At 41.1% G+C, this 27,670-nt stretch overlaps 1 protein-coding gene across 5 annotated transcripts in view; it reads left to right on the forward strand.

The window, feature by feature from the left end:
- Window positions 1-27,670, forward strand: part of nhsl1b (NHS-like 1b) — a 103,664-nt gene that overhangs the window by 47,490 nt on the left and 28,504 nt on the right. Inside the window, exon 1 of one of the 5 annotated variants that reach the window (XM_051410024.1) lies at window positions 4,637-4,863. The exons of 3 other annotated variants lie outside the window; for them this stretch is intronic. In XM_051410024.1, coding sequence (XP_051265984.1) covers window positions 4,848-4,863 — 16 coding nt within the window. In that variant the 5' untranslated portion in view covers window positions 4,637-4,847. Of the gene's footprint in view, window positions 1-4,636; window positions 4,864-12,429; window positions 12,758-27,670 lie in introns of those variants that run through there. One more of the 5 variants, XM_051410020.1, reaches the window with a different exon arrangement.

Consider the following 27,670-nt stretch of genomic DNA (forward strand, 5'->3'; position numbering starts at 1 on the left):
GCAAAAAGACACAAGAGGTGGCGAACCTGAATGACGCATGAGCCCCCAGATCCTGGCTAAAATATATAGCTCAAAACTTGAGATAATTATTTTTATTCAAATAATGCACGATTCAGTTTCATGCAGTTATATTTTCCCTGTTCACCACACAACAGCACACACAAAAAATCAAGTGTGTTTAGTATATGCATATTGACATTAAGTACGTACTGGAGAATAGGAACACATTTACTTTCTGATGCCCAGCAGAGGAAAGCCAGAAGCTTTATGATAAAGAAATAATGGTTAAAAAGAGGCGATTCTATTGTTTTCTCTCAGCCTCCTCCATCAATAGTTTGAACTCATTCCTCCTCTCACTGTCTCCTTTCCTCTTTCTATGCCTTGCTGTCACACATATACACAGACACACAATGACCTGATCAATCTCCTTAATCAAACCCATTGATCTCGTCTACATGGCTGTATGTTTGAATCAATCAGCGGGCAGGCATGATGGCTGTTCTGGAAGACCATTTGGATCAGACAGGCCGGCTGCTGAGGCTCCCTCAGCCTTTCTGAGCTTGAATCCCTGTCTGGCCTTGCTGGGGATCTGAGCTTTTACATGATTACTTAACTTGCTTCTTACAGTATATGCTGTTTATGTGTTGTGTACAGCAAGTCACCACATGAAATGAACTTGGTGACTCATTGAGATTTCCGTTGTTGGCAAGTAGGAGTGCACCATGTTTACATGCATGAGGGAGATTGAAGGATTTAGTAGAATTTTGTGTGTGATGTATTTTTATGCATCTACTTCATTTACACTGTGGTTTTCTGTTTTATTTATTTATTTACCTTCATTTATAAATTTAGGGCAAGAACATATTGACCTAAATATTTAACATACCTTGGCACACCAGTGTTTTGGCAGCCAGAAACAGAATTGGGTCTCACATAAAATGCCATTAATGAGCTGTTTATGAATTTAGGCTGTTTTGAAAAGGTCTTTCAGGACACATTTGTCTGTGAGACGCGTAGTGAAATTAGAGAGGATTCAGAAACTGTTGTGTAACAGTCTTTTTTGTGGAGCTTTGGACTGGCAAAGGGATGGACAGATATCCACACACACACACACACACACAGCGATACACACTCATCATCATTATGTAGCCCATGTGTAAATCCAGATTATCAGATGATAATTCGCTGTAGGGGAGATGTGATGTATAAACCTGCGAGGCCTCATTAAAAGACAGACATGGAAATCTGGTGATGTGGCCCATAGCCCAGGGTGTATACACACTCCTACTGTACACAGAAATATATGTTTACACACAACCTTTGTGCACACTTATAGTTAAAAAGATACATAAAACTTCTTCTAATCGCCTTTCTCTTTTTTCCCTCCCATGTGCTGACAATGATGTGGTGATTTTTCAGGTAAGTCATATCTTTTTCTCTCCGATCCACATAACCTCCTTTTTATGTCTCTATTAGTTGATCCCAGATCAGACCTTCTCTATGCTGAAAACCCCTACAAAGCCAGCCACACGTCGCAGTCAAGTTCTAGCCTGTATTAAATCGCATTAGCTCAAAATATAATATTTCCCTCTAAAACCAAAATCTCTGACTTGCACCACCCACCTTTTTGTATCATATTCTATGTGTCCTATTACCTTTTGTATTATGGGATCTAATCCATGAATGCCTGGACTCGAACATGATTTCAGTTTGTAAGGGGATAGAGGTCGAGGGCTTATGTTTATAGGATACACTGATGTTGTCACAACACAATGCAGACGTGAGATCTTATAATCTGCCACATGTACAGGAGCTGTGATGATCTCATGTGAACGGAAGATGATATGTTTCAGTCACCTTGAGCAAAAATCAATCCTGTTTTTCTCTCATATAGTGTGTCATCTGAGATTTTCTATTTATTACTACTCATTACTGAGGAATCTGTTTTAACTGAGAAGTCTGGCAGGGTCAGATTTTTTCAAATTTCAGGTTCCTTCTCATTGCGTGACAAACTGTTCGTGTTACTGAAGTTCCATGTTTGCTACAACTGGTTTAGTCATTATCTGTGTGGGTTATTTAGTTTTATCATGCACTGACGCAGAGCTTACAGCTTGTACAACAACATGCCGTGTTTGTGCTGCAATGAAAACGATAGAAGATGTGCAGTACACACAGTGACTGACTGACGTTTAAGATAAGATATTGTCTTGTATGGGGCCTTTGTCTACAAATGTAACACTATCATAAAGGTTGAATCATGTCAAAGACTGTATTTTGGAGAATGACAACAGTGGTCAGTCGGAGTGCCTCTGAATACAGTCTTTATGTCCTGTAGTTACAGCATGAGACTGCCATTTAACCAGAAGACTTGTTGCCACGCAGTCCAGTGTTGAAATGTCAGAAGGAGACAGTTCAACAACACAGCTTGAACAAGGAAGGGGGATTAGAATAATATAAATACATAATTTTCACAATAAATACAAGAATAAATACAATCAAAGTACAGCAGCAACATGACAGAAATTATAATAAAATAATAAAATTGGCAGCCCAAACTTTTTTACTGTTAGCTACTCTCACGTAATATTTGTAATTAGATCATTTAAACAAAAAAGCTCTGAAATTTGGGGGCGCTTTTGAACATTTTCTAACAACATAATTGTTATGTTATGGAATGGCATGGTTATAGTCAAAGTAAACAAAGTTTCGCATTTTGCTTTTATTGAAACACCAACTTTTCCCAAAAAATTGCTTTTTAAGTGATTGGTTAAAAATAGGAAAGAAATTCCACCTCTCTTCTTTTACAACTTCAACCACAAGTGTTTCTTCAGAGTTGAGGGTTTTTTGGTATAGGTTAAGTGATTTTAAAGCCATTTTGGTTAATGTGGCATCCAATAAAGGTTGAAGTTTGATGAAGTCAGGTTTTGTTGTCTGGTTAGGTGGGACTATTCAGGGATTTGTGTGCGTTTTAGCTGTTGATTATTTCCAGGGTGGTGTTTTTGTGGCATTTTCATTTTATGCACTCTTGCAGAGGCGCTCTATTTCCCTCACACATTCACAAATATACACACACACACACACACACACACACACACACACTAATCAGCCCGTAATTGGTGACATCTGGTCGAAGCAGACGTGTCAGAGCCTGCGAGCCCTACTGAAAGGGGATTAACATGTTCATAACACACACACATGCACACAAACCCACTCACACCTCTATAAAGGATTGTAACCCACTGTGTTGTGTAGTTTAAATGTCACTATAAGCCTTTTATAATGCTTTATGATGACACATATATTGCTGTAATTGTTGTAAGTATGAACATTATGATTTTCAAGATTAACTGTCACAGTAGCTATAATTAGTCCACTTTGCATTAAAGGTTAGAGTGAACCTGATGGTGCTAAAACATAATGGATGGAGCCATTAAGACACTTATAAGACAGCTCATTGTCTCGTAATGTAATGCACACAGTATATTCTGCAAATTGCCCTTGTTATAGGGGTATCTATAATACATGATGAATAAAAGCAAGTAGGGCAAGTTTGTGACTCCTCCGATGAGTGTTTAAAAGACGTGCTAATCAGCGTAATCATTGTAATGTGTTTGATTAATGAATAAAGCCTGCCAACTCATAAGTTATACTATTACAGTTTATTGGACCTATATTGGAGGTTTTTACCTTTAAGCTTTACCAAACCTTTGAGTCACCTTTTTTTCTTCTTTTTTTTTGCAGTGTAAGAGAAAGACATGTCAGAGCCTCATTGGAAATCAATGGCATTTTGTATTCAACTATCTAGTCTAGAGTAAACCAAACATTTTACTGTCTGTTGTCACTATGTTTGGATTTTGGCACCACACAGCCCCCATTAAAGGACACTTATGCTACAGTGTTAATTGTGTATTGATTCGTCAGCGGATATTTTTTTTTGATGAGGGTGTTTATTTTCTGCCCTTTCATGGTTGCTGCTTTCTAAAAAATCTCCAGAGGTAGATAGTATTTTGACTTGATAAGGTTTCACAGTCCGTGTGATGCTGCTGGTAATTCAGGGCGGCCAGCGTGGAGGTTTTTGGATGGACCAAGCTTGTAGCTGCTTCTGATAACAAACAGTTGAATTGTGGGGATTAAAGCGATTATATTTGATCAGTGCACAATGGATCGGCCTCAAGCCGGGGCCCCCTGCCTCCCTCTGAACTGCTGACTGCCCAGATTCTCTACAATCACAATCCTCGACGAGGCTCACGTGTGTGTTTGTGTAATTTTGTTTTTATTTTGCCCACCTTAATGAGAGCATAGATCTTATTTAAATGAATGAATATACTGATACTATTTACATATCTATGTATGTGCTTGTGTGTTAACTTTTGTATCTGCATTAAGGCCACTAACCCTGGGGTGACAGCAGCTTCGTGGGTTTTAGATCGAAGCTGGGTTTCTGGCTCTCTACCTCTTAACACTGATGGGGGCGGAGAGATGGGGGGAGATTGTCAGTGTGGTGGAGAGACATTCAGAGATGCAGGGGGAGAGAGAGGGGGGAAGCAGAGTAGGGGGGTCGCAAAGCAGTTTCCTGCAGTGTAGAAGTTGGCTAGCTGCCACTCAGAGCGTGTGCATGTGTGTGTGAGGGGAGAAAGAGAGGGAGGGAGATGGCGAGAGAGGCAACGGGAGAGAGGAGTGTATGTGTCAGGATCTGTGTGTCTGTGTGTGAACGCTTTGACCGAGCGCTGTAGAGAAAGGGGGAGAGAGGAAAGGAGGGCAAGAAAAAGGAAAGAGTGAAGAGGAAGAACAGAGAAAGAAACTGGGATTTGTTTCTTGTGGATAAATGGGGAAATAAGTAAAGAACCATGTTCTGTCTGAAAGGTAAGTGTGTGTGTGTGTGTTTTTTCATTACATGAATGTGTTTGCATCACCCCAGTGTGAGTGTTGGACTTTTCCCTTCAGACTTTGTGAGACAAAGAAAAGTTTAACTCCATCTCCTCTGTGTGGAAAGTAATCTCTGTCACAGCGGCTTCCTCCACACAATATCCTTCCTCGTGTGTTTTTCTTTAGTGAAAGACATCCTCCTTCTTTTTCCCTTTAATCATTTCTTCCTTTGTTCCTTTTTTTCTGTCTCTGACTCGTTCAGGTTGACTGACTTTAATCCTACCTCTCGTTTTTTTTCTCTCTCTGTTAGCTTTTTGATCACTCTTCTCCCAGTCGCTCTCTGATTCATTCTTGACTTTGTGGGGAAACTTTGAGGTGCCAATATTGAAACCTCTCTATGGAATTCATTGTATGCGCTTTGAATTTTCTCAATCAAACTTTGGAGTGTATTTTAGCAGAGACGAGATATGTGTGTGTTGTCCACAGTAACAGCTGGCAGAGCAGCAGTTGCTTTGCTGCTGTCCTGCAGTGTGGGGCCATGTGTTGGCTATTACTTGACTGACCAGTTAAAGTGAGATAAGGGGGTAAGCGTGTTCCTCTTTTTACTGGCAGCCTCATTTTGCATTTTTGTCTATTCTCACACACACTGTTTGATTGCTTGGCTATATTACAATATACTTCATGCTCAATGTATGACTCTGTGTGACTCATACAAACACTGACTTCACCATCAGCCATGTATTAATGATGAAGGCATGAAGTTGATGCGAAGGAAAACAGCAGCACTGGTGTTCAAGAGTTGAGATCACAGATCTCAATTTAAAGCCACCGGGTTCTGTGCAAACTTATGTGACTTTTGAATATATAACACAGAAATCATAATGCCCCAGTCTCCAACAGCTGGTCACTAAAAAAAACCCCAATGCTAATCATTTCCTGTAAGTATACACCTATTAAAGTTGTTGACCTGCTGTCATTCTACATGTTTCTGTATCCTTCACTTTGTTATTGTTTGCACTTGTATTGCCTAGCAACAGTCAGACTAAATTGTATCATACAAAACTAACTCCTTAAATGCTGGAGAGAACATACTGTAATACTGTGTATTTCTAAGTTGAAAAATATGTGAGAACTGCAGGCCTACAGATGCAATGAAACTGAGAACAAAATGGTGCTCAGCTGCGTCTTGCTAAATGGTCCAAACTGCTCTTATCTCAGAAGTGAGGAAATCAACCCTCTTGTGAATTTTCTCTTTCTATAGCCTGTAGATTTATGGCTTCCAGAAATGAGGTAATATATACTGAACACTGCAACTATTTGTGGCAATATCCCAGTTCATCAGCTGTACGCATTGACTTTTGTTGTCAGTTACACTGTTTCTACCCTTTGTGGCTCTGGTCAGATTTGGAATATGGAGAGCAACAGATGTGGGAGTTGTGTTGGAGGAAAAAAAACAGTTTTGTTAGATGAAGTAATTCATCTTTTTTTTTTTTAAGAAGATAGCCTGGTTTAACTTTGTGTGACCAAGCAGCCAGTTGTATGGCAACAGGAAGGTCTTTCCCCTCATGCATGTTCATATTGTAATGCGAATTCATTCTTTACTTAATTAATGTTTAAAAGTTGTCATACATTCCAGTTAAGTTCCAGTTAAAGAGAACATTTTTATTCTACCAGTTTGGATTTCCATCTTCAAAAGACATGACAACCTGACCCAAATACTGTGCATTACATTAAACACTGATCCGACCAGTAGATTACTCTACATTGGTTGCCAGTTACAGAATGTCTGCTTATGTTATGATTTAAACAAGCACCCTCAGTTCGGGTTGCCAACTCTGAGGCAGATGTGACACATATTCAGCCCATGTTCCTCCACATCCAGCTGTGGTCAGAGTGGATTCTCATCTGTTTTGACTACACGCCTCACTCCCCCCCTCCTCTCGCGTGGTAAAGCCTTGCCTTTAGTGTAAGCCCTTTGCTAGCCACCCAGACCACTTGGTGTGGCTTTTGGTATGTTACATAAGTTATTTTTGCACTTGAGCTCCACTCCAGTAGAATATGTTAAGGAGACATTAGATGGGACTGAGTCAGGATTAGTTGGAGTGATTTTAGAAACTTTGTTCTCACTCAAATTGGAGGTTTCCTGCAGTGAGAGGGCTATGGAAATGCAACATTTCTGTCCATGTTCGTGAATGTAAGCCCTGTCCAGCAAACTTTTTGCAGAGAATTTGTCCGACCTCCTTGTTGTGAGGTCAGAGTCAAAAGGTCAAAGTCATAAGGTCAAGTATTTAATGGCTGAATGTTTTTATGTATATTCTGTCAGTTAGTCCATGGTGTACAGTAGATATTCAAGCCACTATAAATAACTTTTGCTGAATTATTCCTGCTTAAATTTTTAACATAGTGAAATAATAAATTTACATTACGTACTCTGCTTTGTTCTGTTTTATATCATTTTATCTATCACTATCTTTTTGGAGTCTTGGTTGGACAAAACAGTTTTTTCACTATTCTCTGACATTTTATCAACTCAACGATGAATTGTTTAATCAAGGCAATAATCAACTAAGTAGTATTTTATCAAATCATAATCCAGTAGTAGTATTAGTAATTAGTTTATCAAATATTAATCTCTTATTCTACTTGGGTTAACTTAAATTTGTGAACTTACTTAGCCAACAGTTTTCTTACAGCTAGAAACTAGTGTAACATCTACTGGTGGTGTTTGTCAACTCCAGATAACAGTGAGTGGCTGTTACCTGAAAGTCCAGAACAGAGTTTCTATAATTTCAGCGTTGTGTTGACATGTATGTGTGTCTTATGCAGGCACATGCTGGAGGCCCATGTTTTGAAAATATATCTATTTAACAGGATCTATATTTGAACTTTGATTGAGAGAGATACTGATCACAGACAGATGTTTGTGAACATCTGTGTACGCTTACAATGCGATCTGCACGTGTGTGTGAATTGAATTCCAGGAATGCGTGTGTGTATGAGTTCCACACACTCTCGGGAAGACAGCAGGAGCTCAGTGTGGTTTTTCTCTGGGGCTGCAGTGTTAGATTTGGCCTACAGGGCAGTGACCCACATAGCTATATGTCTAAACCTATATTTAACCTTGACTCCTTCACGGCATTTCACTTAAGATTCTCACCACTGATCAGACAGCACAGTTGTGGACATGAACGGGTCAGTTATTATAGCCCTGTTTGATTATTGCCCTGCTTTGCTTTATTTCAGCATCTTGACAATTTACAACTAGTTATAATTTATTTCAGTGTTTCCAAATTGGCATATGTGCTACGGCATCAGTGTTGGCATTATTAACTGTTCATGAAAGTAAACTGTGCAGCCCTATAGTCTACATTTACTGCTTCAAATAATATACACATATATATTTTTAGCAACGCTGTTAAACTTCCTCCCTTGTTAACCAGGACGGTCCTGATATAACCAACGCACCTGTGCTGTGTGTCTGGAGAGACAGTGACCCCTTGACCCAAGGCTGACCCTCTACCTTCCCTCTGGCCTTGTGGGTAGCGGTGTTGATGGATGTTCTCACACTCGTTGTGGCAGGCTCCTTATCTCCAGTGGAGGGGAAGAGTGGACAGGAGTGAGGGGAAGAGTGGACAGGAGTGAGGTGTTGAAATGTAGACAGCAGAACAAGTGTTTTAGATGGTTAAAGGCTGGCAGGCTCTCACTTTCTTTTTCTTTTTCTTTTGTTAACATTAAACTTAAATAACTGTAAAATATCACAGTATGGGCGGATATTGGACATGGAGCTTTGCATAATAGGTCATTTTACTTTAACAAACACTTCTATTCATATTGAGATATTAGTGTGGCAATTTTGAACTATCTAAAACTAAAAGTCAACTCCATCTGTATGTTACTGTTGACCAATTGAGAGCTGTTCATATTCACCACTGAAAATAAAACCTTTCAACATTTCAGAATTCTGGACTGATAAAGGTCCTCAGTGTTAGCAAATGCATTTAGCCCACTTGTGCAAGCTGCTAGAATCTAACTAATTAGTGGGTATTTAAGTGATTAGCTTTAGCTTATTAGGAGCTAAACCGCTTCATATCTAGCTAACTTCCATCATTTAAAACTGAACTTTAAACTAATTTTAAACGTAGCCTTCCTGGAAATTAAGACACTCTGTCCATGTATTGTACATTTTTGCATTAGTAAACAATGCAAACTTGTACATTAGCTCTTAACTTTAAAGAGGAAACTCAGGACTCTGTAAACCAGTCAGACTCTTCCAGAAGGAGATTTCTGGTCCTGATAGGTAAACAATAGACGGTGAAGTTCCAATCGCCTGTGATTGGACTCCAGGGAATCTTTTGTTTTCTCAAGAGAGTTTACACAACAATGGCTTTTTGGAAAGTTAAGAAGTTCAGAAAGATGTTGGCGTCAATAAGAGGGACTTGCTGTATTTTTCTTAGTTATTATTTATATTTAGAGACAAAACTTCTTGGGGGTGGTTGTGAAGCTGTGATATTTCCAGGGACAATGCTGGAAAACTTTTGTTGTGGGTGAAGTTTGGAAAAAGACAATGGGCGACTCCCTGTGGATGAGCGGATGACTTCCCCAGACAGAGGACTAACTCAGCGTGCAGGTGCTCCTCTCACTCCATTCAGACCTATGTGTATCCATGGTTACCATTGTCCCGTCCCCAAAGCCTTCCGCTTTGGCTTCCCCCACTCAAACACACACAGCCTATGTGCACATGTGCACATCTATAGGCACATAGGAAAGTTTATATGAATGGAAACACACATGCATTCATACAGTATGCCAGTATGCACTGTCCCAACTTGAACTCAGCTCATGGATGTTGCATTGTTCAAGAAGTGGACACACACACACACACACACACACACACACACACACACACACACACACACACACACACACACACACATATCTCCTTACTAGTAATAATCCCCATTCATGGGCAGTGGACTGTGAGAGTCTGACCGCCATGCCTGCTGGGTCTGGGCAAGACCTGAACTTAAATGCCAGCTAAGACAGACATCATGTTTTGTTCTCTCTCTCTGTGTGTGTGTGTGTGTGTGTGTGTGTGTGTGTGTGTGTGTTCACACACGACTGTCACAACGTACATGTTCCTGCTTGTAAAATGCCTGTAATGTATGTTTGTCTGTGTCACTGTAAAAACACCCCCTGTTGTGATGTTATGATGCTGTTATGTATGCACATCTGCATCACTGTACACCCCCTGGTGTTGTTCTCTGTGAACTCTGTGACCCACTGTGTCTATGTGTTTATAGATTTAGGGCAACAACAGTGTTAAGTGCAATTTAGGCCACAGTCAGAATCTTTTGGCTCGGCCAGTGGGCTACGTGTGTCCACACACAGTTTTTATGTGTGTATGTGCCCCTGTATACAGTGGTTAGTCCATTATGTCCTGTGTGTGTGTGCAGTGGTTTTGGTTTGTAATCAGCTTGTGCATTGGCTGACTCACCATGCTGTGGTAATGATAACCATTGGTAATGGCTGTTTTAGCCGCAAGCTATCTGCTGGGGCTTTGGCAGGATAACAAGAGCGCGCACACACACACACACACACACACACACACACACACACACAATCTCTCCCCATTTCCAAAAAGTTGCAATAGGTTTTGGAGTGTACTAGGGCTGCTGCTAGCAATTATTTTAATTATTGATTAATCTGCTATTATTATTATTATTATTATTTTTAAGAATTGCTTACTCCATGAAATATCAAAAAGTCCATCCCAGAGTTAAGGTCACGTTTTCAAATGTCTTGCATTGTCCAACTGACAAATATAATTTAAATCCCAAATATATTCAGTTTACAATGAAACAAGAGACAAAAGCAGCAAATCCCCTCATTGAACCTTTTTTTAAAAATTAGAGTACTCACAGCCTCCACCAGAGGGAGACATTTGCTTTATTCTCAAGTAGTTCTTCCCTCCCTTTAATATTTCTCCTTTCTTTTTGACCTTAATTCATTTTAATGTCTGCATATCTCTCTGTGGTTGACCTTTCATCACTGTAGTATCCAGTCTTCAGTGTTTTCCCATCCTCTGCTGGTCTTCATCCTATTAATCTGGGCATATCATTAAGTTTAGCGTGCCTCACAGCCAAGCTGATTATGGATCACACATACACACCCTCACCTGGCAGGTTTGTCAGATGTTTTTAGCAGTCAAGACTAGTCTCACCCTGTTTTTTAATCTGTGTATCTCTTTGTTTGCTGCTTATCTTTTTATCTGGAATCAGGTAATACCTCTTGGTCAATTTGTGCACCACTCTGTGCTCTTGTGTTAGTTCAGCTCCAATTAAATTCACAAAGCTTTGATACTTGTCGTCACTTTAAAGAATTAGGTTGTGTATATTTTCATTTGAATCTCTGTACTTGGTGACAGCAGTTAGCTGAGGGTAAAACTGTGGCAGTAGGTGGATATTTGCCCTGCATGCAGCTTTCTTCACGCTACACACAAGGAGTTTGCGTCATCAGAGTTGACCAGCTGACACACAACATGCCAAGTCTTCTTCAACTTCCACACATTTGAGCTCTGGAGGTAATGTAGTTAATTATCTACAGCCTGGTGTCCATCTGTGTTGTGTGTGTGTGTGTCTATCACAATCGAAGGCTAGGGCTGGAGGCTGGATAATCTGGTTTTACAGATTAGAACAGCAGCGTCGAGGAGCAGAGGAAAGAGGGAGGAGGAGGAGGAGGAGGAGCTGAGAGGAGAGAAGACACTATTTGGACGCCACTGAACACTGATGGTCTCAGATAGGTGTTGAAAGAGGAAGGAGGATGCTCTTAGACACTGCAAACTTGCCTGAACAATCTTTCTGAAGCACAATTCTTTCTAACCTTATCTTCAGTTTACCAGATGAGGCGATCACCATCTTTGGCCTTGGACCGGTTTCTTGACTTTTTGTGGATCTTCTTTTGCACACTTTGTGTTGATGCTTCTGGGTTATTGCAAAGGAAAACATGCTTTAACCACAAGTATTTATAATAAGGCACGCCCCGTTGTATTTTAAACCTTATTTTTGCATCTTTGTGGGATTCCTTGTGGCCATTTTTGGGGGTCAGAATTCCTGTTTTTGCAAGCGGCCAGGGTGTCTGCCAGACATCCAACTGATTTTTAATAGCCTTATGCTGCAAGAGTTCTTTGGAATATTTGTTCTGGAGTTAAATCTTGTAATCTAACACTGTGCACAGCCTTCCTTTGTAAGGCAAATCAATGCAAGTCAATAGGACCCCCTGAGAGAGGGAGAGGACGGACAAAAACAGTAGGAGGAGAGAGAGGAGGAGACGGGGGGATTGGGTCCCCTGTGGGTTCCAAAAACCTCCAAACCTCCATCCTATCTTCCCAGAAAGAGAGGGGGAGGCCTATTGAGGGTTTGGGAGCAAAGGGGGAGGTCTCCCACACACACCCTTCACAGTCACCCCTCCATCCCACCACCAGTGCCTGTCCAGAGAGAGAGGGTCGTGCAAGAAGGAGGAGGAGTTGGGGGCTTTGGTCCTGGATAGAGCAGGGGAGGGGGGGTTAGGTCTTAGCCGGGGATGATCACATACGTGCACTGCCTCTCCTCAGAGCCGGTGGTCAGCTGCTGGCACAGGGCCTGCTATGAGGCCCCCCTCGGCGAGAAGCGAACTTTGTGCTCCTTCCAGCCCGCCAAGAAGATGGGGAACAGCCTCCATCCACAGGCATTCCCCAGCCCCAGGCCCGCCCGCCCAGAGGGCTGCCTGCGCAAACGTCTGCTTTCAGTGTCAAAGGTCCATCAGAGGCCGGACTCTCTCTGGACACCCAAACCACTGCTTGGACCAGTCACCAAAGGCTCACCAGGGAAAACACAAACCTTCCAGGATGGCAAAGGTACAGACTAGAGAGCAGAACATATTCACAGTCAAAGAGTTTGTTAGCTTGAAGTTGTGCAGTTGGAACAAACAGTTGGCAGAGATTTTAAGTTTTATCTAATTGCATCTCTATATTCCAGGCTGTTGTCAAGATTTGGCTGTATGTGTGTGGCTCTGTCCTTTCTCATTTTAACTCAAAGACAATATGATTATAGGGGTTCTTGCCTTCAACTTTGGAGCTGGACTACCCATGTAGAAGTCTCTGTGAGCCTCTTAGTAAGACTAAGCAGACTTAACATGACACCACATTGCTGTTTTGCTACACTAATTACTGTGGTATTTGTCTTGGCTGGGGAACAGGCCCCTGCTTCAAAGTCAACTTAAGTCACCTGAACTGTTTGTGGGCATTAATTATACGCTGTATGTCACAGTGCCAGAGAGTCACGACACACGCGGTGGAAGCTTTTCCCAAGCAGGGCTTTGTCTCTTCTTATTAGGTGATTTCCATCCCCCTGTAACTGAGTGATCTTTGCCGTCTGTCTCTGTGTGTGCAAGTGTGCATCCTTACATGCGTGTGTATGTGTGTTACGCTGGGTGTCCCGTGTGGCATAAATGCAGATTGTGGCTTTGTGACCTCAAAGACCTCTGGCCTTTGGTGTGGTGGTGGGGGTCCTCCAGGCAAGACCCTCAAAGAAAGGCTTGCACGAGTACTGTCACTAACATTTAGATATGTGACTTCCCATATAGCACATTAGTTATTGTCTGTGACATCTCTGTTATGTTTGTGTAGGGATATTACATTTCTTGTTTATTATATTCAGATTTTAAGACTCCCCCACTGTCCTCGGATGTGTTTTTGAGTGTGCATTTATTTACTCATACGCATATTACTTATCATCAGCTCAGTCTCTTTATGTTTACATGTTTGTCTTCATGAATATATGCCCTTGTGTGCTTGCATCTAGACCATGTCTCACTCTCTTTTGGGACAGTAGGAAATCATAACTCCCCTGGGTGGCCACCCCTGGGAACAAGACACAATAGCTAGCAGCTGGAGGTGATGGGCCAGGCCTGCAGCGAAGTGTAACAGAGCTGACAGTATAAGGGTTACGGAGGTGACCCACTTTCACCTCTACTACTACATAAAGGAGCCATCAGGCAAATGAGAGAGACTCCTGAAAGATGTGACAGAATCTGTCACACTGTCATTATTTAGCTGCAAGAATACTCAAGGATTCTTATGACACAGAAAGTAAAATATAAAGCTGGAAAAGCATGGTTAAGGAATATACTTTTTGTGTAATAAAACTTTTGTAACTAGTTATCTGTTTTTGTTGTTCTATATAATATCTTTGTTTATCCATCCACTAGTTTCTAATGTATTTCTGCATGTATGGTTATCTAAAATAGAATCACTTATTCCTGTGCGTTTAGCGTAACAATATGCTGCCAGACGAGTGCGACCCGTCCTCACGCCTGCTTTGGCTAACACGCCGTGACAGCTCAAGATGTCGCCACCATGGGTACAGTATTGTCTGGGCTCTGTAGGTTGAATCAACCTCCCAGTCACTCTGTATTCATGCACCACTGAACAGACGACCCTCAAACACACACACACACACTCAAATTGGAGTTTGGCTAATACACCCTTTGTGTGTGTTTCTTTCCTGTATGCATGCATTTGTTTTTTGTCAAGCCTTGAGATTTTATACTCGTATCTTCTTGTTTTCTACCAGACTCTCCAATTCTTTACATAAATCTTTTCTTACAGTAGGTTGGAAATGGCAGCACTTCTTTTTTCTCCCCTATCCTCCTTGTATTTTACATCAGTTTAGCGGTGGAGCAGATGTTCCACCGGATCTCCCATAATCCCTCGGTGGGAAGGCAGGTTCAGCTATCGACCAATCAGTGCCAACAGCTCCCAAGGGAAGAGCACCTGAGGGAGGCCAGGCTTATAGAGTAACTAGATGAGGCCAAATGAAATGGATTGGCTGCATTTAGGGAGGGAAGCTCTGCTGAAAATCAGTTAGGGTAATACAATTGTGGCGCTGGGACTCGGGAGCGGTTTGATCTCAGCCTCAGCTCTTTGTCATTGTCTCCCGTTCAGTCTTTTGTTCACACAAACTTAACAATATTTCCCATGTTTTCAAGGCGATACAAACCTTAGTAGAAGTGGTGGCTTCACAATTACCAAAGTTGCAGGCTCAGCTTTCATTAGAGCCTCCCCACATTAAAAATACATGCAGTCACAGCACTGTAGGTAGGAGGTTGGATGAAGAAAAAGAGCCTCCCTTTATCTGTTCGTTACTCTCATCCTCAAAAGGTTTTGGACAAGAGAGAATCTAAAGGTTGCCCTTGTTTCTCCCTCTTTTTATTCCTTCTTCCCCCTCTTTTAAACCAGTATAGTTATTCTAAACCAGTGCCATAAACTCTGGTTTGAGGTTGTTGTGATAGACTGGCCAGTTAAGTAGTCTTGCTGATTGACTGTCAACAAAACATTATAAAGCACTTTCTCATCCTGTGCAGAAAAACTCTTTTTTTAGGGTTTGAGGTGAAACACCACTCATAACAACAAAATTAGATTTGTTAGTTGCCCTTTCAAGGCTTACACCTAAACTCAAACACACTCAAACACAGATGAGTAAAGACAAGTACTCCCTTCTTAGTCCTGAATGTGCATGAAAATCCCCCAATAGCAAGTTGGAGGTAGCAGAACAATAGGGTAAAGAGCATGACACAGCTTAATGAGATGGAGAAAAGAAGGGGATTTCTCTCTCTCTCTCTCTCTCTCTCTCTCTCTCTCTCTCTCTCTCTCACACACACACACACACACACACACACACACACACACACACACACACACACACACACACACACACACACACACACACACACACTTTTGGGAATTGGGGGTCAGGGGTTGCTTTGGGTCACTCAACTGTAAAATGGGTTAAGGCTCTGTTTTCCTTCAAAGCAACTCTGTCTGCCTCAGTCTCTCTCTGTGTCTTTCTCTCTCTCTCTCTCTCTCTCTCTCTCTCTCTCTCTCTCTCTCTCTCTCTCTCTCCTGCATTGATTAAGTCTTTAACCCTGTTTGTGTCTGTGAGAATGAGTGCATGTCTGCTCGTCTCCCCCCCCCCCCATTCATCCGCTCTGAATATAAAAGCTACAGCGTTTCACATCTTCCCGGTCCACATCTTTTTGGACATTCATTTAGTTGAGGAGATGGAGGAGGTGAAGGATAATCAGCGGGTAATAGCTAGCTGTGTATCTAACAGATGGAGACCTCTCAGCCTGTTAAAGGCCTAATAGGTAATGGCTGGCTAGTGATTGGCTAAACAGGTGCTCTTCCATCATGTGTGACCAACAGCTAATGAAGTCATCACTGACAAATATTGGGAGGTAATTGAGTTCAGTGGATTTCTGCCTGTGCATGTGTCTGTTGTTGTCTTTGTGTTCATTTATCCATAGAGCCCCATGTTTTTTTTAATTTATCTTTGCTGCTTAGTTGTCATTGCTCTGGAGTCTGTGCTTCAGCGATATTACTTATCTATTGCCTCTGTTTGAGTTTATTTGGTGGCAACTTTTTCTTTGTGTAAGGATTCAAATATTTTTCTAAAGCCAATATCATGTATATTTCTTTCCCCCCATTTAGTATCATATAATTTGTCAAATAAAATAAAATACGAGAATCACAATAATTGAAGGCTTGTGAAATCCCAATTTTGTCATTTAGATCAGAAGCTGGAGCTAAAGCTAGTGTGTATTTGGTTTTTCCAGGGAGTTGGTTTTGTCTTTTTGGGGGTCTGTGTGTTGTTTGCTTGACAAATTGTTGTAATATATAATCTGGTCAGATTAATAGTGTGGGTCTGGGCTCAGATGGCTTTTCATTTGGAAGACTGGAAGTGATGGAGGAGTCAGAGAGAACAGTGTTCATTTCAGGAGGGATCAGGTGTAAGGAACCCTCACAGCCCCATGTGTGTACAATTAAGTTTTACCTAATGGCTTGATTGTCACATTAGGACATAACAGCCAGATAATCACTTGAATCTAGAAAGACATTTATCCTTCCATTGACCAAATGTGTCAAAAGCTTTGAAACAGCAGAGGACTGGTTTGTTTTAATAATAATAATATGTACCAAGAATAAACTGTTCATTGTGCTTCTGTTTTCTTTCGGGGAATAATAATTCTAATTCTAATTCTTGCTTGTTGCTTGTTCCCTGTTGACAAAGGGAGCCTCCTGGAGGTTGGGTCAATGTATTGCACCATATGGCACCTAAAAGAACAAGATCATAGCTGACACTGAGTAAAATTGGAAATGGGAACAGAACCATATGGTATGTGTGAGTGATAAGGGGGTGTTTGTGTGTATACCCACAGAGGGAAAGAGTCACCTTTAGGGTACAATGCAGTCAGTTAACTGTGTGACTATTTATGATTGATGGTGAAGAATACTTAGGTGTGTGTGTGCTTTCTTGTATGTTCCCTTATGCATGAAGTCAAGTCACAAACATCTTTCTCCCTCATTACCAATATAAAGTTCATGTTTTCATGCTTGCAGACCAAAAGCAGTTTCCTTTATCCATCATGTATTGTACAAAAGAAGAAGTCATGATAACTTGAAACTCATCTGCAGTGGAAAAACAATTCCATATTGAATGCAAGAGTTTGTCTAAACACTCTCATAATGCCAACAGACAGAAAACAAATGCGATTTCAAGACTTAATCTGGCCTGTGTTTGCTCCAGCAACAGCTTTTGCCCTCTTCTTTAGCCTCAGCCAGTTCAACAGTGGGCTTGTTGTTGGTAATTGAAAAATCTAATTGTGCCGTAGTGCAGGATAAGTGCGTTTAAGCACTCCGTGGCTGCGCCAACCTCAGTCACAGCTCATTTCTTTAATGAGTGTTGCTATTAGAGGGAGCTTTTTTCCACCTCATGCTGCTTCAAGTCTGGTCCTCTGAGGTTCCTGGCCCTGTTTGCCCTACTGACCAGTCTGCTCTCTGTCTGCACACATGGTTACATTCCTGACTTCAGCTGCATGGTTCACAAAAAGTGCACAGAAGTACATCTTATTTAACCCAAGGAAAATTACATGAACCTCTGAAAGGAAGGTTTGCGTTTATTTATTCAGGTATCAGTAATTTGCTGTCAACTAGTGGGATCACAGAGTGAGTTAGTAGTCGATGTAAACAAAATTATTTAGATAACCGAGTAATTGTTTAGCTCATTTATCAAGCAAGAATTCTCAAATGTAAAGTTTTGCTGTTTTTCTATTGTTTTACAGTATATGATTGTACATTCAATATCTTTGGGTTTTAGAAATTAGTTGGACAAAACAATTTGAAGACATCCCTTTATGTTCTGTTAAATGTGATTTGATAAATGTATAAGATTTTTGATGCACAATTGATGCAACGTTTCAAGTTCAGTCATAGATTGAAGCTGTGTAAGGATGTGCTTTACCTTTACTGATGTCATGTAGCTCAGTACTAGACTGTTAATAAATGTAAATAATTTATAATAATAATTTAAAGTAAACCAAAATGTTAGTAAAACAAACTCAACTGATGATGATATAAATAACATTTTAAAATGTTTAAATACTAATAACCACAAAATAATAATCTTATTGCTTGTCAGGACACTTTGATCCACCATCTAACCCATCTCATCTTTAATCACTCAAACTCTCATCAACCACGGACCCCCTCACTACTCTACCATGCACCCCAGCCCCAGTCTCCCTCTTCCTGCCTTCTCCTCAGCTCCAGGCTCCTTTATGTCCCAATCAGCTGGTGGTTCCATTAAGCCTCAGAAAGCAAAGCAAAGCCTCTGAAAGGCTCATGTCCCCCCATAGAGACTGATTGTAGAAGTAGAGGGAGAGGGGAGGGAGGGGGGGAGAAAGTGATTTTAAGAGCCTCTTTAAATCTGTCTTGTTAATGAGTTGCCTCACCATGGTAACATCTCTTTTTTTGAGGGTTATCCACTCAATGTGTGTAGATGGATTAGAGTTAAAGACAGAAAACTGTAGAGAAAGGGAAGCTGCAGCCATTTTCTTTGCTTGTAAAACTACAGTGGAGCATGCACTGGTGACAGTTTTACTCTAATTTAGTTTGTTTGTAGCAGAAGCTGCATTCTCGTTAACCAAAGAACTTTACCGGATGACATTGGAAAACCTATTACATGTATGCCAGTACTTGCAAATGTTCACCACAAGGTGGTACCCTAATGCAGATAAGCAAAGGGACTCACTCTGAGGATGACACTGCAGTGCAGTACTGAGTTTCAAAGTTTATCACCTGTGAATCATCAATTTTACCCGGAATAGAAGTGACTTTACAGCACACACATTAAAACACTTTAGTGTGAGACTAAATTGATCAGATTATGGTAATTACCAAATATAATTAGGTTCCCATGGATTAATTGCCCATCGGACAAAACACACCCATTTATTTACCAAAATGAGACACATGAGAGTGTCACAAGGAATTTAATTTGGAATAATGGCGGTCCTAAATTCTGGGAGTATTTGATCAGGGAGCTAGTCTCGTTTCCCTCGGGGCCCATTAGGAGGGCACACTCATCCAGGAGAGGTCTGCTCTCTCTATTAATGCCTCCATTCCTCCTTTATTGCTCAAATGGGACAGAAGGGGGAGGGATGGGGAGATTGACAGAGAGAAGCAGGGGGAGGCAAAGGGTTGGTTTATTAAAGAAGAAAGGGGGAGGAGGCGAGAGGGAGGGGAGGGGTTGAATAGATTTGGGGTCCTGCTTTTTTCCCCAGACAAGGTCTCAACATAGGATTATCAATGAAGGAACCCGGGCTTAGCTCATGCATGTGCACACACATACACAATGCTGCTAAATGCATCCCTGAGTCTGTTTGATAAATCAGATGAAACCACCAATCACAGTGTCTCAGAGTGTGTGCGCGTAGATATGTGTGTATGTGTTTAAAAGATGATACTGATCCACATCATCCTATGAGCACTAAGCCTGTCCTGAGACATATTTAACCCTCTCTGTCTTAACTCTGGGATTACAACAATAATACTATAGTAGAACTGCATTACTACACTGTAAAATGTAGGTACAGTAATTCTGATAATAATGATGAAACCACATTTGGAAAAATGTACACATAAAGATAATGGTTTTGAACCTGAGTGCTGTTTGAGCTCCAATGTTAACAGACCATGACCTTTAACCTCCCTCAGTCTTAGCATGGTATCAATAAAATGTCACATGATGACGATTGTTATACTGTTTTTAGTATCAGTCTTGTAAACAGTGAGTCAACGGTATCTAGAATGTGTAAGAAAAGTCGTGTATAATTCTATTTTATAGGATTTTCAGGTAGATGTTTACAGCAGGAGGCATGAGAGTTATATTACAGGACTCAAACCAGTGTTTTCAATAGGAGTGCTAACATCGTTCCACAGCAGCCACTCTGACAAGGCTACCTGCAGATGTGTCAAACTGCACAGATTATGTCAAAATGCCAGATGATCGGCCAAACGATTAATCCGTCTATCACTAGCTGTCTGGCCACAGTAATCTATGACATCTGTATTCGGTGAACCAGGTTAACAAACTCAAAGGATTCATGAGTAGGGCACATTTGGGAAATCTGATAATTAGTATAACCGATACAATACCACAAAGTTCCAATATAAGACCACCCTTTCTGCTCCATTCATTGACAGGTCTTTTGTGTTGTTGGGGATGTAGTTCACTTTAACTGACTGTGTTAAAGGGGAGTTTATTATACTGTCCTGAATCTGCAGAACATTCTCTAACAAACCAACTAACAGAGAGGAGAAATAAATTGGATCAATGTCACAGGCCTGATGAACAGAGCCAGCCATGCAGTGTAAATGTATTGGTTAATGACAGTAATCAATGCCAGCCACCAGAACTCACATCCGTTTTCAAATGTAACCTCTGGATTGTGCCACCACCTCGAGGCTGATTGTCTTGCACGCTTCCTAAATTTGTAGTCATTGGTCAATTGGTTGTATTTCTGATTGTTGATTGGATAGTTTGATGTTGCAAACCCGCCCCCTCGACTCCCCAAATGACCTACTGTTGTTGCTGATGAGAAGTGAGGTGCAATGTGGGAAGTGGGTCAAACGCTATAGTGTCAATTTTTCTCCAGTGGTGGAGGAACTGTAGATAAACACACATGCACACATTGTAGTTGATATGGCTTTAACCCACTTCCTACTGGTATCTGTGTGACTGCCTGACACACACACATACACACACGTTCGGCTTCCCTCTCTGTGATGCAGGCTAGCCCCAGGTGGCTTGTTGCTTTGTGCCCTTGAGCTACTGGAGGCACTTAACCTAAATTAACTCAGTCTGTCTCTGTGCCTCTGTGTCTAAATCAGACAAGACCCTCTCGTCCTCGGCATGAGCTGTGCACGAGGGTCACGTTTCCAGAAGGGACACACCCAATATTGTTTACAGCAGCATAAAATAAGGAGTATTTATTACCTCTGCTTTCTGTTTACTCTCCTGTGCTGATATTTTAAGACTTTTTTTGCAGGTGATTGGAAATTGCACAGCTGTTTTATTGGTAAATTACTCTTGATTGGAGTGTCAGCTAAATGCCTTAAGTGTAAAATGTCCAATGAAATGTTGATGCCAATTAATTATATTGTTAAAGTAATTAAGTAATATTCCAGCTGCTACCTATTGATTGCTGTCATCATCCCAGTGTGGACATTATTCATATCACACTTTTAATTAAGCCAGTTGTAAGGTTTATGTAGGGGTCTTTGAAGTCACACACACACAACACACATTCAAAGTGAACAGCGTAGACAACCACAAGCACAGCCCTCCTCAGTGTATCCTATGTGAGATGTTGTGTCAGATTTATGGCATTTGTGTGTGAAGTTAATTATAAAATTGGATTAATGATTGTGTGCTGCTATGAAGTAGTGGAGAGGAAACACACACACACACACACACACACACACACACACACACACACACACACACACACACACACACACACACACACACACACACACAGAGGCCCTTAAGAGAGAAGAGCAGACAGCCCTGGTGCTGAAATGTAGGTCAGGAAACCAGCGTGGCAGCTAACATAATGTTGTGTGCCAGGATCTTTATGTAGATGTGTGTATGTGTGTGTGCATAATAAGTTGTGTGTGGTTACATGCTTGTATGCATATTGACTAAAGGCATACACATGTATTGTCTTATAACCTATATGTGTAAGAGAGTGTGTGTGTGTTTGTGTGTGTGTGTGTGTGTGTTAATAGCAGAAATAAAGACACAAAAAGGATAGAGGGTACAGGGTTGCAATGTAGTAAACTAGACCTCCTTTAAGGTATATGTGTGACTAGGTCTGTTGTCTAAATGCATTGTAGAAACAGCTGCAGGCAAACATTCACACATGCACAATAACCTGAACACCCATACGTACAAAAGCTGCGGAGTGATGTCAGCTTGCTGTAAACCATCTGAATGCACAGGACCAGTGAGGCAACACACTTAGGCCTTGCGGTTATCGATGTGACGGGTCCTCAGAGGGTCCACTGGAGAGTGAGAGGGGCCAGTCAATATGAGTGGAGACAGTTTGGCTGGATGGTAATGGCCCGTAATGTAGTCTGGGGGCTGCCAGGGTCCGTCTTTATGTTACACTACCAGTGGCTGGATGGAGCTTTCCACTGGGAAATTATTTTATGATAGCGTGTTATACATGTGTTAGAAATAGCTATGTTGAATAATTGAATGCTAAAAAAACTGCTGAACTGATTTTAAACCAAGGTCAACACTGAGGGACTTAGCTGTCTGCTGTCCAGCCCCAGTGATATTTACCAGCAGCACAATACAAATATAGAGTGTCACACATGAAGACAATGGGGTTTTAAACAGAATTAATCAAACAAAGTCAAAAAGTTTGGGGATTAAAACAAGACAAAGCGTGGCTAAAAACTGAATGTTGTCCTGCCAACTTAGAAACTTTGCTGTTTCCAACAGGGGCCTGTTTCATTTTCATCGTATTGTCCTGCTAACTTGAGGGGGGGGTGACAGACCAGTGGGGTTAAATTGCATTAGATTTAAAACTCTGTTGCCGGGGGGAAATGGACGGTTAGCCACAAATCCATCCTGACGGGGACATAAAACACCTCAAGTTAGCAACAAATCTGCCACCCTCTCGAAAGGCACCAAAAGCTGAGGCGTACAAATCAGCCGGCTCGTAAAATAACAGCGTTTTAACTCCTTGCTCAAAGGGCGTTTACATTTTAAGAGTGAGGCGCCTTTTATTGTGCTGAAGCTAACATTGGGCTGTAAAAGTTTGCTTGTTAAAGAATGCATAGGATGGACTTATTTAACGGTTGACGCCTCCTTGTCAGTTTGTGCTCTTCCAGCTGTTATTGCAATTAGTTGACCTGGTCTTTGTGTTTTAGGCATTTTTTTTAGCCGGTTCTTGTTTCACTAACCTGCTGAGGCACAAAATCATGTACAACGTTTTTCAGTACACGTTAGACCCTAATGCAGTCTTGTCTGTCCACATGCTCAAACAGAGGTACCTATATCCTCTATCTGTTCTCTCTGTCTTTCGTTCTCTTTTATCCTGGCTTAAATTTCAAAGGGGGTCGGTAGGGAGCGGCCAGGTCAGACGCCAGGGGAGGGTAAATTAGGCATGACGGCCAAGCCTGCTGGGCTTTTGTGTATGTTTGTGTGTATAATATCTGTTTTTATTGAGTCTCTACCTATGGATGTTTTGCATTGACACTCCAGCTCTCTCTCTCTCTCTCTCTCTCTCTCTCTCTCTCTCTCTCTCTCTCTCCCCTGCTCTCCCAGCTGCCTTTATCTCCTCTCTCTTGTTTCTTTTGTCCCTCTAAACTCTGCCTTTTCTATCCTGCCTCGCATCGCTACTCAGCAAAATGGCTCGGTTTCTACCACATCAAAGAATCTTTCAACATTTTGTGGATGCAAACTTTGCTTCCAAGCTCTTTCTTTGTGTCCTTTTTTGAAAGTCTTTGTGCAAAGTTTTGCTTTTGATACCATCTCCATTTTTTCTCCCACATTAATATTGTGTTGCTCCTTTCAAAGACTTTTCTCTGATTCAAACACATTCACACACATCAAGCTGTGTGAGAACAGCTACATGTGTTTGAACAGAACATAACAAACATACATGCCTCACCACATCAAGGCCAGGATATGCACATACGTGTGCTTGTGAAAAAGAAAACGCACACAAAGATCAGAGTCTGATTATGTTAGTGATGGTGGGTGCATGCTCAGGGCGTAGTTTGCAGGGTGTCACTCAGACTTGGAAGGTTTTCTCATGGATCACAAAGGAGAAGCAGCCTATAGAGGGAGGCCCCACTTCCTTTCATTGAGAAGAATAACGCAGCGTACACACAGACACACTCACAAAATGCAGCGGTTTTCATTGCTAACTTCACTTCACGTCAAATTTCCCCAATTCATGCTGGAGGGGGGTTTCGCTTTGGTGTAAAATGCACACATAGACATACACAGTGAACACGGACTGGTTTGAAATCACACATTCTCCATTTGCCTAAGTGGCAAATAAAGTGTTGTACCTTGTTAAATCACCACCACACACACACACACACACACACACACAAACCTTTTTCATTAAAATGACATGTTGTGAGCCACTACAGTAGCTATTTGTCCCCTACAGCCCTCCATATTCTGCATATAATCATGCAAATGCACTGCTGATGGACCCATTCAAAACCACCCAAAAACAAAGGCCTTGTGACCATTGACTTTCTAATGAACAGAGAGGGGTTTTCTGTCTGTCAGTCAGTCAAATTGAGTCATAGAATAAATGAGGGTGTTGTCGGGGGAGCTGAGTGTGTCTGCAGGCAAATTGTTATATATTTGTTTTTCTGTTTTAACATGTGTAAGTGCACATGGTGATTGATTGAGGGCAGTTATGGGATGTGAGATTGTCTGTGTGAATGTATAGCGTGTGTGTGTGCGTGTGTGTGTGTGTGTGTGTGTGTGATGGAATCCCAGCTGCTTCAATGGAGTAGGTCAGACGGAAAGAGCAGGATAGGGGTTGGGGGAAGGAAGGAGGGTTGGCGTTACCCAGTAACCTCTGTCTGCTGAACAGACGTAAGTGCAAAAGAAGAAGAAAAAAAGACAGACAGATAGGAGGGCTGTGAGGGAGACAGCAAGAGTTTGGAGTCAGAGAAAGGTCATTCAGCAAGTGCGGGAGCTTATTGAACTTTATGTTTGTGTGTGTGTGTGTGTGTGTGTGTGTGTGTGTGATGCACGGGAACTTCACCCCGTGCTTAAATCATTAGTGCCAGAAAAACAGTTATCACAGCTTGTTTACTCAGCCTAGCCACTCTGTCACCATGGCTTCTGTGTGTGTGTGTGTGTGTGTGTGTGTGTGTGTGTGTGTGTGTGTGTGTGTGTTATGATTGAGAGAGAGCTGTGTTTATTCAGGAGTGAGTTTAAAGTTTAACTTTCCTTAACTGCCCTTTTATGAACGCTGTAGAGAGTAGTTTTTTTCTTACTCATGTTTTCCATTTCCTGGCCCGGTTCATCAACATCATGGAAACAAAACTGTATTATACTAATATTATTTACGCCACAAAGCTGTAATAGTGTGAAAGACAACAGTTAAATGGCAATAATGGTACAGTTTGTAAAATATTCCTTCATTTAAATATGGTGTATGATCATCATGCGGCCCCTCACTCTTTCCTGATGGATTATTCATATCTTACTCTATATCTCAGAGAAAACCAAAGCGATTGGGTTCCCATTGACCCCTGGTGCTACACTTTCATTCACAGAGATGTAGGGATGAAAGAAAGGGGGATGGGATGAGAGAGCGATGATGTTGCTCTACATGCTATAAATTATAGATTTTCATTCACAGAAAAGGAGAGATGGGGGACATGAAAGAGAAGTATGATGTATATTTATTTATTTATTATTCATTTATTCTGGGGGTTTGGTACATTTCCTGTTTTCAAAATATTTTGTTTCTGATCATTTTTAATTATTTATACAAATATATCATATAGAAATATAAAAATATAAAACATTTGTTGCTGGCAGGTTCACAAAGAATTATAAGCTGCTTCCTTTCCCTTTTTCACACTGTAATAAACTAAATGTTTGGGGTTTTGGGGGGTGTTTATTAGACTAAACAGGCAAATTTATAATAGCCTTTTGGTTAATTGAGATAGTTCTTTGTCATAATTGTGTATATTTTACTTATTGAAATGGATTAGAATTAAAATATTGGTGCTGGACCTGATGTAATCCGGAATTTAGTGCCTTGCTAAAGAGCATTTAAGCCTTAATTGATATAGTCCTTTTTGTTCACTTCAAAACAAACCAGTGACCAGTGTAGTGTTAGATAAATACTTGTCCCCATTTTCCTCACCTAAAAGTGTTCCTTCTTATCTCCACCTCGCAGGTTTTCTACCTATTAAGGGGAAGGTGTGCAAGGTCAGAGCCTGAACAAGAGAACCCAAGAAAAGAAAGAGAGGAGAGAGTAAAATCAATACAAGCTAGATTACATTAGCAGTAATGAAAGCGTTCATGTCTAACAGAAAGCGAGGAGAAGAAGAGAAAATAAAATTTGACATTAGCGGATCAGGTAGAGTTGAGGGATTCTTTGGGGGTCAGCTAAGCTCTCCCTTCTTAAGTCCAATTAGAAAAATTAAAGCTGAGACCTGTCAGACAAAGGGGGAGCTGTGTGTATCTGTGTGTGTGTCAGATTCAGGCACTTGGGGAATTTGAACGGATGTTTGATAGACTATAATATTGAACGAGAGAAGGATGAGATTTGGGGATTGATTCAATTATAAAACTCGGGGGAACTGGAGTTAAATTCAGCAGTCTGGGATTTAAAAAAAAAAAAAAAAATAGGGTGTGTAAGTGAGAGAGTTCTTGTCGCTGGAGTTGCTTCTGCCAGGTTGATAGGGAGATCCAAATGAGGTGTGAAAACCGAACGGGGAAGACGAAAAAAAAGGAGGAGAGTAATGACAGGAGGAAGGGCAGGAGCCTCTCATCAATCTCTTTCCTTTATTATCACTCTGCCACGTTCACCCTTGAGTCTTAATAACGTCTGGTGCTGCAAGACTTGTTAATTATTCACATCTCCCCCCTCCCGATTTCTCCTTTTTTATTCCGAGGGTCACCACCTTTTCACGTGTACATGCTGCAGGTTGTTTTACAAGAGGAGATAATCCGTGTTTTGCCACAGGCCCGAATACTAATGAACATGTGTTGAGATTCTTTGTTTGAATGTGTGATAGTGTAATCAGTTTTGTCCACAATTAAAATAATTAAATGGCTCGAAAACTTCACAGTTTAAGCCAGTTGTAATTATCTCAAGGAAGATTAAAGGAAAAGTAAACTATCACCACCTAACTATTCTGATAATTGATTATTTGTGAAGGTCAATAATGAACTCTTATATGATAAATAGTATAGTAAATTGAATATTTATTTCTGTACTGTTAATTAGACAAAACAAGACATTTGTAGATGTCACCTCGGAAATTTGTGTTTCCTAATATGTGATTTTAAGGATTAGGACTTGTAGTGATTATGCTTGTAAAGCAAGAAAAAGTAAATATTGCGTCAGCTTCTGTAATCAGGATTTATTAATTGCATAACCAAGGGCTAATATGAGTGGGATCATAATAATCTGATGCTTGTCGTGCTAAATAAGCTCTTCCTCTCCAGGTCCAGGCTTCATCCATAAAGTCTGCACGCTTCCTTCATATGCTACTTACAGTATGAACAGATGAAAGATTGATATTGTTCGAGATGGGGTATAAGGGGAGGGGGGAGTGAGCGGAAGGATGTATGGGCGTATGGCTGAATGGATAGATAGCCCTAATCCTAGAGGTGGCCTAGATTAGAAGCCCTCTTTCAGCAGA

The sequence above is a fragment of the Dicentrarchus labrax genome, unplaced genomic scaffold, assembly GCF_905237075.1.
Source record: "Dicentrarchus labrax unplaced genomic scaffold, dlabrax2021, whole genome shotgun sequence".
NCBI lineage: Eukaryota > Metazoa > Chordata > Actinopteri > Moronidae > Dicentrarchus > Dicentrarchus labrax.